The sequence below is a fragment of the Carcharodon carcharias genome, chromosome 8 (genome assembly GCF_017639515.1).
Source record: "Carcharodon carcharias isolate sCarCar2 chromosome 8, sCarCar2.pri, whole genome shotgun sequence".
In the NCBI taxonomy this organism is placed as follows: Eukaryota; Metazoa; Chordata; class Chondrichthyes; order Lamniformes; family Lamnidae; genus Carcharodon; species Carcharodon carcharias.
This window is the reverse complement of record NC_054474.1, coordinates 161,188,912-161,203,137: the sequence shown is the minus strand read 5'-3', so window position 1 is coordinate 161,203,137 and position 14,226 is coordinate 161,188,912. Positions and strand designations below refer to the sequence as shown.

The 14,226-nt window shown below is 39.8% G+C and overlaps 1 protein-coding gene across 1 annotated transcript in view; it reads left to right on the top strand.

Moving 5' to 3' along the window:
* Window positions 1–14,226, top strand: part of ak8 (adenylate kinase 8) — a 140,111-nt gene that overhangs the window by 110,759 nt on the left and 15,126 nt on the right. The window contains exon 12 of the mRNA XM_041194479.1: window positions 9,823–9,903. Within this exon, the coding sequence (XP_041050413.1) occupies window positions 9,823–9,903 (81 nt within the window). The remainder of the gene's footprint in view (window positions 1–9,822; window positions 9,904–14,226) is intronic.

Here is a 14,226-nt window from a genome sequence, read left to right as displayed (position 1 = left end):
TCTATTCAAGAAAGGAGGCAGACAGAAATCAGGAAACTACAGGCCAATTAACAACATCTGTCACAGGGAAAATGCTAGAATCTATTATTAAGGAGGTAATAGCAGGGCACTTAGAAAATCTCAATGCAATCAGGCAGAGTCAACATGGTTTTGTGAAAGGGAATCGTGTTTGACTAATTTATTAGAGTTCTTTGATGAAGTAACTAGCAATGTGGATAAAGGGGAATCTGTGGATGTGGTGGACTTAGATTTCCAGAAGGCATTTGATAAGGTGCCATATCAATGGTTACTAGATAAAATAAGACCTCATGGTGTAGGGGATAACACATTAGCATGGATAGAGGATTGGTTGGTTAACAGGAAATGGAGAGTAGGTATAAATGGATCATTTTAAGTTGGAAGGACGTAATAAGTGAAGTCCCACAGGGATCAGTGCTGGGGCCTCAAATATTTACTATTTATATCAATGATTTGGATGCTGGGTTTTTACAATAATCCAATCATTTATAATCACCATTACTGATGCTAGCTTTTTATTCTAGATTTATTTAATTAACTGAATTTAAATTCCCCCACTGTCCTGGTTGAGATTTGAACTAATCCAGTAACATGTATAGTTGTTAAATTTACTGATGACACAAAGGTCGGAAAGTAAGCTGTGAAGAGGACAAAGAAATCTGCAAAGAGATAAGATAGGTTCAGTGAATGGGCAAAAATTTGGCAGATGAAGTATGATGTGGGAAAATGTGAACTTGTCCACTTAGGCAGAAAGAATAGAAAAGCAGCATATTATCTAAACAGAGTGATCTGGGTGTCCTGGTATATGAATCACAAAAAGTTAATATGCAGGTACAGCAAGTGATTAAGAAGGCAAATGGAATGTTGTTGTTTATTGCAAGGAAATATAAAAGTAGGGATGTTTTGCTACAGTTTTACAGGGCATTGGTGAAACCACACCTGGAGTACAGTTTTGGTCTCCTTATTTAAGAAAGGACTTAATTGCATTAGAAGCAGTTCAGAGAATGTTCAGTTGACTGATCCCTGGGATCAGGGCCTTATCATATGAGAAAAGCTTGGACAGTCTTGAGCCTGTATCCATTGGAAGTTTAGAAGAATGAGAGGTGATTTTATTGAAATGTATAAGAACTTTAGGGGGTTTGACAGATTGGATGTTTAAAGGATGTTTCCTCTTGTGGGAGAGACTAGAACCAGGGGACAGTATTTAAAAATAGTGTCTCCCATTTAAGACAGAGATGAGGAGATTTTTTTTCCCATAGGGTCATGAGTCTGTGGAACTCTCCTCCCCAGAGAGTGGTAGAGGTTAGGTCATTGAATATTTCTAAGGCAGATGTACATAGATTCTTAACAAACAAGAAAATCAAAGGGTATGGGGGTAAGTAGTAAAATGGCGTTGAGGCCACAATCAGATCAGCCATGATATTATTGAATGTGGAGCAGGCTCACGGGACTTAAAGGCCTACTCCTGCTCCTAATTCGTACGCTCGTATGACTTGAACCAATTAGTCAGTTACTTGTCATAACCAGGTTGGCCATCAATACCACATTAATTCAGCATTGTGTTCATTCCTCCGCCACTCCCTCAATTATCTGCCTGTTGTCATTTTTCCATTCAGATCTTCATGTGCAGACTCCCATGATCTTTGCTTTCATTTTGCATATGATACTGTATCATCTTCTAAGGACACAGATTTAAAGTGATTGGTAAAAGAACTAGAGGCAAAATGAGGAAATGTTTTTCACACAGCAGGTTGTTATGATTTTTAAAATTCAATCACAGGATGTGGGGATTGTTGGCAAGACTAGCATTTACTGTGGTGAACTGCCCACCTTGAACTGCTGCAGTTCTTTGTCATCATGGTTTGGTACAAATGAGTGGCTTATTAGGCCACCAGAGGGCAGTTAAGAGTCAACCACATTACTGTGGTCATGAGTCGCATGTCAGCCAGGCCAGGTAAGGACAGCAGATTTCCTACCTAGAAGGGTGTCAGTGAACCAGCTGGGTTTTTACAATAATCCAATCATTTATAATCACCATTACTGATGCTAGCTTTTTATTCTAGATTTATGTAATTAACTGAATTTAAATTCCCCCACTGTCCTGGTTGAGATTTGAACTAATCCAGTAACATTATCATTATGCTACTATACTCAGTCTGGATCGAATCTGGAATGTACTGCATGAAAGGGTGGTAGAAAGAGATTCAATGGTAATGATTGGGTAAGACTTGAAGGAGAAAAAAGTTCAGATCTATGAGGAAAGAGCAACAGAGTGGGATTAATTGGATAATTCTAACAAAGGGCCAGCACAGGTAAAATAAATCGAGTGGCCTCCTACTGTGCTGTATCATTCTGTGATTCTAAGACATTTTTTCAGCTATATGCACATAGATCTTATTTATTGCAAAATTTCTTTGTGACATGTTTTGTTAATGCATACAGACCCTTAACATTACTTTAGCGTTGAATATGCTGTACTCTCAGGCTATGCCTAAACTACTCCCTGCCTTTATACTCCATAAGCATTAAACTTTGCCCCTCTGCTTTCTTTACGTTCCATCTGTCATGCAAAAATGAAGTCTGGACATTAGCGTTAAGTAAACATGTCTCATACCAGATGATACATTTCTCTTTCTGGACAGTGAATTCCATAGGACAAAATTTTCCTTTCATCGGGCAGGCGCAGCGGGTAGGCTGAGGAACAGCCGTGAAATGGACCGCCACCCGAGATCCGGCTCCAACCGATTAACAGCCAACCAGCGTGAAATGCACGCTGAGAGCCTCAACGCTGCCGAGGTGGGGGTGGGAGGGACGTGAGCGCTGAAGTCTGCACATATGTGGGGGAGTGTGCACTGAAGGCACAGAGCTGCCTCAAGGAGCGGAAGAATTTTAAAATGAAAAATAAAGATTTTATAAATAAGGGAAACGTCCCCACACGTGACTCAGTCACATGAACGGGGACATATAAAAAATGATGTTTCAATTTTTTTTAAAATTACTGTTGGAAACCTCATCCTGCCTGTGGATGAGGTTTCCTCAAAAACGCAAAGGCCGCCTGGTCTATTCGCCCAACCATAACGTTGGATGGGCAGTGAAAAATAGGATTAAATTAATTGATTAATGGCCTTAATAGGCCTCTTAATTGGGTGCACTGCCAACTCTTGCAAGTGCCCACTGACCGAAATATTGCGCAAGTGCGTGATGATGTCAGGATGCTCGCCCGACGTCATTGTGCACTTTTACTCTCAATCAGGTCAGGCACACGCCCACCCCTAGGACGTAAAATTCTGCCCATAGTTATAAAGGGAAGGCAATCACCTCCTAAAAGGTGAAGATGGAAATCTTCCTCTATTTCTCGCATGCCTATGTGATTAAAATAATTTAAAATTGCAGAGAACATAATTAAAAAGGGAAGTAAGGTTGCTGCCTTCTAATGAGCCACTGCAAAATTACAACAGTGACTACACTTCAAAGTACCTAATTGGCTTTGGGACAGCCTGAGGTAATTGAAGGCACTTTATAAATATGTCTTTTCTTTAAAAGTACTATTGTAAAAAAAAACAGGAATAAACCATTGGGCTTGAGGATGGTCATAATCAACATACCCTCTAGCTTTTTTTTGGACTGCACGGACGATTTATTTGTGTGTGCAGGCCCTTTAAATTTTTTTGCATATTTGTGCACAGTAATTTAAAGGGGCCAACTTGTGCGTGGCCTGTGTGGGAACTTTCGGTTTAGAGGGAACATTGGTCACCATGGTTAGATTAAAGGCATGCACTATAAGTGCTACTATTTACTCTTCATGCTTTTAGTCTGTCAAGCAGAAATGTGATTGTCAACATGAACTGACAATAACAAGATTTTATTTTAATATGATGTCGTTTTCCTGAGAGAAGCCTTGTTTAACCATTTTCCAGTAAAACAACTAAACAGCAAGTTAAACATTGTTAGGTGTAAATGTTATTACAATTGTCAGGTATTATGATTTTGCTGTATATTCCAGTGGAGGACTGAACATCTAACTGGTATGCATTGAAATATGTTTGTGAATATTGATAACTGGAAATTTATAAAACTGTAAATAAATGCTCATATCTATTAACAAAACTGAGATCTATTGGACAGAATGAGGACTTTAATTAAAACAACAATTAACAATAAAAGAGACTGCAACTATTAGAATTTACTGAAACTGGCTGTATGTGTCAAGACTGTTAACCCCAACAATAGTTAGAATAATAATAATCTGAGCACCTCTTCCAGTTGCTCTAAAGTCTGTTATGTCTGATCCTGTCACACATTTCAATGCAGAGTAAAGTCGGTCATTCATTTTTGTCCACCTTCACTTCTCTCACTATAATTTTGTAAAGTTCAAAATAATTGCTGATAATTTTAGAAAATGTTAAATGAGGTACTAATCTTTAGTACTATTTCATCTGATAAACTGTGCCTGGATTGGCAGATATTGCTAATTTAAAAACTTTCACCATGTGAAACTTCCCAAGAGCTAGTAACATTTCTTTCTTTTGAAAATATTCAGGAGAATGGGAAGATTAAAACAATATAATTGCACACAAAAGGTAATGTTATAAGCCAATATATTTGAGAGCACACAGCTAAATCTTGATGCCCTCAGCTGCATTAGTTCAGGACAATTGCCCTGATGTATTTCCAACCGGACTACTGTTTGTCAATTCAGTTAAACTAATAGGGTGTATACCATAAACAATTGCTATATGTCAGTCCTAAGAATGAGTCCTAAGCCTTGCATTATTGCACTTTGGTGATGGAGAATAAAATATTCAGTAAGTTGAAGGTTGCTCATTAAACCAGCCCTTTGATAATATTTCAAACCAATCAAATATTACAGAGAAATGTATGATTTGATTTTTGGGGCTTGAAAGGAGATTTAGTGCTGATCGTATTTTAGAATTCAATCAATCACCTTTGATATTAGTAACTAAATGGACACATGAGGTATTGATATATTGTAGACCCCACAGATGCCACTCATAAACATAATCTGCTTAATGATACTCATATACAGGAAGGAGCTGAACTGAACTGAACTAAAATATTGAACAATTCTGTGGACTTTTTGGAGAGTGAAGGATCCCCACCAACCTTCCATCTTTTGATACATATTAAAGTAGGCCTGTTGTAAAGTAGGCCGTTGTAAAGTAGGCCTGTTAAAGATGGACCAGATTTCAAATTTTAGCGTGGTTAATTTCTTTAAATATCTCTGTTCCTATGAATCTAAACATTTTGTAAAAGTGAAGTACAATGTTGTTTGCTGTATTATTTGTAAAAATATTTTATAGTTATTTTTAAGCAATAGAGATAATATTCCATGGTACTGAATTAACCACTGTGAAAACATGCCGAGATATGTTATACAGCATGATTTGAAAAAGCAATAATGTGCTTGTTGTGGACTATAATTAAATAAATCATGTATATTGTATACTGGACAATGTACTTGGACTACAGGCATGTTGGGAAGTCAATGGAGCAGCATTTTAAGTGCTACTACTAATTGGGTTGTTGATGTGTACTCCCCTGTGATATGTTTAGAAACTACTGTCTTTTCTCACAACATTGTGCAAACAGTATAAAATCACCAAAGTAACGATGAAAACATCCTTCAAAATGTTTATACCTTTACGTCACTGATTTCCACAGTGACTATCGCATGCTGTGATAGTCTTTAAAGTGGTGATTAATTCCCACTACAGATTCCATTTGCTTCTATTCCTAACCTGTAATTTAGAGCCATGACAACAATAAACCAATGTATAATCTACACACAATCCTCTGTACGGCATCTAAATTTCCTAATATTTGCATGAAAAGCAAAATTATTGTTAATTAGATGGATCAATTCAACTTGATTTGTTCTGGAAAATTCTGCAGGAGCAAAAAGAAATGTAAGCACAAATAAACAAAGTAACCATGCCATTGTTTTGATGCTTAATAATCCTCCTAGGTGGAAGTCCTTTTCCTAGTTACCAATCTGTGGAGTTTTACATGTGCACATAACATAGATTTGGTAGCTTAAGAACAAAAGCTGATAAATGAGGAAAGGAGATCTGATGGGATCTAAAAAGGCTTTATGTTAATGCTTTTAAAGGAAACAGAAAAATATCCTTAGTTGTTTAAGAGGGAGCTCACTTTAAGGTAAGCACTGAAAACAGAAAGTAGATTATTATTTCCATATGTTTAAGGAATACTTTAAATAATATTCTTACTCAAAGGATCTCAAAATGGAGCCTCCATTTCATTGCTGAAATTATAGGGTTGATATGCTGTGTTGGTGTTAGCCAATGGAGTCCCCTAGGAGTGTTTTGTTTCTATAAAACTGATCAGAGTAGAATTGGTCCTTTAAGACAGAGAAATGTTGGTTGGCGGTTCCTCTCTCTCTCACTGCATCTTTGCCAAGCATTATGTGCTGTGACTCGATGGTTGAAGGTAAATTAAGACTGTTTCACCAGCAGAAAAAATACTATGTAGGAACAAATGGATCACTACCAGGGCATGACACTATTAACAAAGACTGATTTAACTCAAGTCTAAAGGTGTTTTTTGCCATGAAGACCACTTGTTAAATGATCAAAATATGTTTTATAGCATAATAACAAACACAACAATGAGCTATTATGGATTATAATGAAGGACTGTATGCTGTATACTTGACAATCTGAAAGCCAATTCTGGTAACACCTTTAAACCAGAACTGGTTATGTAAATTCAGAAGTGATGGAGTAGGTGTGATATTCATTTTACCTGGCTGTTGTCAAGGATTAATAATGATTTCTGTGGCTGATGCTTGAATCCTTCATCCACATATGTGCAGTGGATCCTGTCAGCGCTCAACCTGAATCCTAAGGGGAATGTAGAGGTAAAATGTCTCATCACAGAAGAAAAATGGCATTAAATAAATTTTGCCCCACAGCAAGTGTGCCTCATGTCAGTGGAGGAAGGAGCTGTGGGTCAGTCCAGACAGATGGGATGAAAGTTTCTTCCCTCTCTGGTAAGCATAAAGGGTCCTCACAGAAATGAATTTTGTCAAGCAATCAGTTCCCAGTGGGTGCAAGTCTATAACATAAAACTGTCCAAATTTGAGTTCTAATTGGGCAATCTCATTCAAAGAGTCCATAAGGGTAAGTGGTGTGGGCAATGGAAATGTGTTATTGAGGGTTGGAATTGATTTTCTGAGGTGAGAGTTAAATCACATGCTGGAGCAGTATGTAGGGTGCTCTACACTGCATCTAACTTTGAGATAAAAGCAAAATACTGCAGGTGCTTGAAATCTGAAACAAAAACAAAAATTTGTTGGAAAAACTCAGCAGGCCTGACAGCATTTGTGGAGAGAAAGAGTTGCGTCCAGATGACTGGACATTTCGAGTCCAGCTTTGAAGAAGAGTCATCTGGACTCAAAACGTTAACTCATTCTCTCCACAGATGCTGTCAGGCTTGCTGAGTTTTTCCAGTAATTTTTGTTTTTGCTACATCTAACTTTGTTTGGCGGTCCTGGAAATGATTGAAAATGTCACTGGATGCAAAGAGGACAGGTTCTATTTTCTGCTTATGGTCACTCTCCTTGACAAATATACAAAGAAAATGAGATTGGAGGAGACTGCCACGCATTTCCCAGCTGAAAGAGGAGGTGAGTAGGCATGATGGGAGAAGAAATTAAAGAAAACTGAGCTCCAAAGTAGATCTAAAGAGATAAGTGGGCTACTCTTTCAGCCTTCTACGCACACAGCCAAAAACTGATTCAATTCCGAATGGTTTTAACTACACAAAAGCTTGGCTTAACTTCTACATGTTACAGGATCAACAAGAAAGTAAACAATTGAAGTCTTTGAGAATGATGAAATATGCATGGCTATCTGTGACAGGCAGATAAAGTAAAGCAATTAGGCACGTAATCCGAGTGGTAGGCAGCAGCAGCCCCAAGCTCTCTATTAGTTAATGTAGTTTGTACCTCCTCATCCCATCAAATCAGCTAACACTTCCACTAATTGGTTCATGAATTATACAGCTCCCATTATAATTTAATCACCAATAAACATTTTGGGCTGGTGTAGAGTGTATCTCTCATTAATTCGTTAATTTAAGCAGCTGGAAGGGTGATCGGATGAACGGGTGGCATACATTGCTTGAGGCGGAAAAAAAGTGGACAAATAAAATATAAAATAAAGGGAGGGGGAAATCTTTCAGGATTTCAGTTGTCAGAAACCCAATCTTCAAGCTGACAGCCGCCTTCCTCTCTGACACTGAAATTGAGTGACAGAATCATATCAGCGCTTGTCAACTGCCTAAACATCAGGCTGGTTGGTAAACAGAGCACAATGTAAATTAATTCTCATCTTACAACCCTTTCTCTGTTCCATGAATATTTCAGTATAGGCGGCATAAATATTAATACTAATAGCTTTGCTCAGTAGTTATTATTTCTGTTTTATGACAAATATTCATAAAATATTCAGGACCTTTTAGAACATTTACACAGTTGAATGTGAGATTGCCAGCTTCCAGGGAAGTTTGAACATATTGGGGTGCTCTTGATGTTTTTTTCTAAATTAATTTATAATGAACGGTTAAAAATGTAATCAATTTTGTGCAGTGATTCACCAAAATATACATAGGGTTATTGCTAGATTCTTGCAACAGGTCGTTTTTTTATTCTTTTCTTTTATTTTTAATTGGATTCATGAGTTTTATATCTGATGTTGTAATTTGCTTGAAGTACTTGCTAATTTAGCAGTTAATGGCAGCCAAATACAGTGTCTCTTCTTTCCCTGGAGAGATTTTATTCACAACTGGGGTAGATTTGTCACAATCAATTATGACTTAAACAAGAAATGGCCAGCGGGGGCTGTGCTAGAGGAACTCGATCTCTGAGACAGGGCCAGTACAGCTGGTATCTGAGCATTTCTCGATGCACCAACTGCCTGACAGAAACAACCAAATAATACCAAATATGATATATTTGAACTTCTCCAAAATGTCTATAGGGTATGAGTTATTATAGTTCCATTTAAATCACTTTTATGTACATGATTAAGAATTATATACATACTTTATGCTTCGCATTTTTGGTCCTGTAAAGAAATTTTAATCAAATTGTTTTTGCTTTTGAGACATTATGCCTTAGACACTGTTGTTTACAATTGGGTAACAATAAGATTATTATTCATTAATACAGTCTGACAAGAATGCATTCTTTAATCATGACAGTCAGTATATTTTGAGATCACCCAGGAGATATGGTAAGTTACCTGTCTTTAAGACAGTTTTGAGTAGACATATGTGATTTTCCCCTTCCTGCGGTACACCAGAGCCCCATCAGGTGACCATCCTTCTTTCTTCTTCTCATTAGCTGCATTGTACCTACCTTAAACATTTCAGCGTGATTCTTTTTAAGGCTATTTTCCTAAATTATTTGAAGTTTTTCATTATCTGTAGAAGGCTCTGTTTCATTGCTTACATCCACGTTTCCTTAGCTGCCGGACCTTCAACTATAGCATTGCCTAATGGAAATTCAAGAGAAGAGTGAAATGAAAGATTTTAGTGGATATCATCCTTCTTTCCAGTTGATACAGAGAAGACATTCAAGGGACAGATGCATGCCTATTTATAATTAGAATTTATTCTGGGATACCTCTGCAATGCAATTGGCTGTTGACTTGCTTTGACCAGTGCACAGATTAAAATTGCTTTAATTCTGGTTCTGGTTTATAAACCTTCCACGAATCCAATCTACTTATTTTCTGTTTCTGATTTGCTGTTTCTTCAAAGGGTATTTTTTCTGGATGTTCCTGATGATGCTGTCATTGAGCGTCTCACAGTGAGGATGACTGATCCCATCACAGGTGAAAGGTGAGTGTTTCTCTTTTTCAAAACGATCAATTGTGTAAGCCGTTTTACACCATAGGTTTAGCCTCCAGACCCGTGCTGTACATTTTTATTATATAACCAACGAGGTAAAAGATGAATAGAAACCTTTGATGTTTTACAAGCTTCGTTGATTTTCCCTATTGCTAGCTTAAACTTGACTGATTGTATTTATTACCTATATATCAGGATGTAATATATATTTATTATAATAATTAGATTTGAAGTGCTTGTCTGCCTAACTATGAAGTTTATATTCCCTTGTTACCTACCAATCTACAAACCAGTGAAAATAGTCTTATTATTTACACTTTCAAGCACCTTTGAAATGTTGAAACTTGTATGAGATCCGCTCTTAAACTTCTCTTCTCCAATGAGTACAATCTTGCAATAACTAAATCCTCTCATTTCTAGTATTCTCCTTTTAAATCAATGCATTCATTTTTATTAGCTCTAATATCCTTTTTATAATGGGTGTCCAAAATAACAGTGTTCAATCTGTGATCCATGAACTGTGGTGTATGATCTGTAGGGTGATGCTAAAGGTGAGGAGTTTATAGAGTTTTTTTGTCTTGAAGACTACCCAACAGCAGCTTCAGCCACTGCCTCTTCCTCTTCCTCCCCTTTCCCTTCTGCCTAAGCCAGGTACAAGACTAACCCCCTGTAGCCTCAGTCCCCTCATCACCCAAATCTTTGCCATAAGCCAAGTTTCAAGCTCCATATTCATTATCTACTTCCTTCCATCTCTTCAATATCATCTTTCTCCATTTCATCAATCATATCACCGAAATGCTGTCTGTGCTTTTGTTCTCTAATAACCAGCCCTTTGTGGGTTAGGAGGCGGGAAGGCTGGCAGAATGACCTGGAAGGCTTCTGGTGGCTTTCCCAACATCTCACCACCATGCCATTTTGTCAGAGGTGAGTATGATTGGCTGCCTGTGGGAGCCCAATTTAGCCACATAAGTGGCAAATTGAGGGTCCCCAACCATCGATGCACCCTCATTCTGCAGGTGCAGCCCCAACAATGACCACTGCTAGCAACACTTCCTCCTAATCAGATGGCAGTATGCTGACCCACGGTCCCGCTGCTGGCTGAAGCAGGCTCTCCTCCTGCTTTCAGCTCCGGCTGCAGAACTTCTGCTTCCTGCTTAAAGTTCCAGCCCCTATTCTAAGACCAAGTGGGAATGACAAGATTGTTAGCAGACAGGAGCGAGGTTTCAGGCATCTGGAAGCACAGCCAGAAACCTCAGGAAATGGTCCCCATTCAGTAAGGCAACATTCAGGCAAGTCCTCGGGAAGTTGGAAGTAATAGTAAGGGAAGCTGGGGCATAGGAAGCCCAAAGTGTCCTTGTGGGACCTGGTGGAGATCTGTAGCTCCTCCAGGTTGACAAGGAAACCATTATAATTGTAAAAAAAAGTTACATTGCTGGGCCACTTCCGGTCGTAAATCCATCAGCCGTTAGCTTTCCCCAGCATCTTCCGCAGGGCTCAGAATGTTTATTCCAAATGATGTCATTTGACCATGACATTTGAATTTTGATTAGTTTTTCTTTTATTATAATAAAATATAGAAATTCAGCTCAGACTAGATAGTAACCCTTCTCAAATTAACGTTCTGTAGCCCTGCAACAAAATAATTAATAATCTGATCAGTTTCCTTAAACCAATTTAACATTTGTGGACCTTTAATCCACACCGCCTCATTGTTTCTTATTCACTCAACCTCTTGTGAGAGTGGACCAGAATATAGATCAGGAAAGCATTATCATAAGAATTCTTCCACATTAGATTTCCAATGCCTCCTTGTTTTCCTACTTTGTGGCCGTAACATTTGCCCCTCTTGGCTTTCCCTTTGAAAGTTTATATCTTGAGTTTGTATGTTGTTACATTTGGGCTGCAAAATTTGGCTCCATAATGCTGCTGGTGCTACTATAGCCCAAAATTTATAAAATGGTAGCTGGGACGCTTCCAGCCACACCTGACACGGCCCACACATTGCACCTTGCCACTAGCACAAGCATGTATGCACTCACCACAAGCATGCAGAGTGAGCAGGTGGTGACGTTAATAGCCTCTAACATTGATTTGATGCAATATCTGTCATTTGGAATGTGCTCTCTTAGATCAGCATGTGTTCAGCAACACAAGGGACCAACCTCCTCACCCCCATCCATTGGATGTTATTTACAGGGCTGATCATACAGCCCTCAATTGAGGTGCTTTTTGACTTTTCTTTCCTGGCATGGAGTTAGTGAAATTACTGCACTGAATATTATTGGAGGAGTTTTGAAAAATGTTTTGGTTTTGCAAGGTTGGTCAGAAGAGTTGGAAGGCCCATCAGGAGAAGTGTGCTTCAGTAATGGGTCTAAAGTTGCAGTTCCCCTTGGGCTACAACATGACTTGGAAATGAAGCACAGGCAGCAGAGATGGGAATCTGTGTACAAAAAGAGGAGGTCCTTTCCACTAATAGAACTTCTCCTACCTCCACCACAGCCAGGAGTGTGAGGAGTCTGCACTTCACCAAGGAGGCACAACCTGATCTGCAGGGCACTACCAGTAGCCATTAAGTTCAGCATTGACCTAAACCTTTACATCAGCAGATCCTTCTGGGGGGAGCAGGTGACATCAGGAGACTCTCATAGTTCACTACCAATCGCTGCATCAGGGAGGTGAAAGAGGTCCCACACAGTAAGAGAGGGGACTTCATCATCTTGTCACTTATTGTTTCATTGTGTGGTAAGGATTTAGACAGGGTGTTGGTGATTATCTTGTCTCCCAAAAGTATGCTGCTCGGATCCGCAGTCTCTTTAACTATTAATATTTCTTTACAGCAAGTATTTACACATTTAGACCTCCATATGAGCTTAGAGCGCCTCCTCTTCCAGATTTCTCTTACTTTTCGGTCATGTGATCTGACATCATTATTACATCAGCATTATGTATGCTTCTGATGTTAACCCTTTACTCTACACTTACCACAGAGAAGCAGGAATGAGCAAGTGGCTTTGCTGGGTTAACAGGATTCTCAATGGTGTAGGGTGCAATTGACTGCAAGTATGAGGTTCTGCAGGCTCCAAATGTTAATGGGGAGATGTATCACAACTGCACTCCACTACCACGCCATTAGTGTCTAGTTGGTGTGCAACCATGCCTGGAAGATCCATTTGGAGAATGCTTGCTTCCTGGCAGCAGCAGGTTGCATTCATCCTGCGCTAGTCATCATTGGTCCAGTTTGAAGAACCAGAGACTGGCTGCAGTGTGACAAGGGTATCCGCTCTACACCTGGCTCAAGACTCCTCTCTGCAACCCAGCCACACGAGGTCAGTGTATCGACACAGAGACCCATGCAGGCAACTGGAACATCATGCAGCAAACTATTGGCGTCCTGAAACAATTATTCCGTTGCCTGGATTGATCTGGAAGTCTTCTCCCATACTCACTAGAGCATGGCTCCAAATTTGTGGTAGTGTGCTGCGTCCTCCGCAACCTTGCTATCACGAGGGTGCAACCCTTGCCACCAGGCTCTTGGAGGCCACCTCGGGAGGAGAAAGAGTGACCTTTTCTCTCTCAGATTCCATTCTCATGAGATGGCAACCCCAGGTACCAATGCAGTGTTGTTTTGTGGGATGGTGGGTAGGATAAGTCCTTTGGACTTGCATTCACTGACCTTGAGCACTATTTGAAGTTATTAAACTTTTACCAGCACTGCAGCCAGGTACTCAAAGCCAGAGTCTGGGAATTGACCTTGTTAACCACATGCTCCCATTCCATTCTCAGGATGTGCCTTGAGGGCCATCTAGTCCCCTGTGGAAACATGGAGCTAGGCTTTGCACTCCCCTGTCAGGGCATTTGAAGACTGAGGCACGGCCTTCCCGTCACCTGCCTGCCAATTAATGGCCCCCTAATGGTCCCCTCTGCTATTTTATGCAAGGCAGGAGGTGGCCCATGCTAAGCGGGAAGTCTAGCATGTTTAGCTGCGTAGGCTGGTGTCAGGCAAGGGGGGAAGGATCTCCTTTTGCCCATCCCAGTGCCCATCGGAGGCACCCCATCCAAGATCATACTTCGCTTCCCGCAGCCTCAAACCCACATCCCCTCGCCAGCCTCGCCAAAGCCTGCCAGCCTGACCCCAGCAAAATCCCCCCCCCACCAACTTCCCTTGATGTCCATTCCAGTGACGATCTCCCTTGGGGATTGCCTGTAGTCCCAGCAGTGGTCACCGCTCCCACCTGTGGGAGCCCAATTTAGCCACTTGTGAAAGTAAAATACTGCAGATGCTGGAAATCCGAAATAAAAATAAAAAATGCTGGA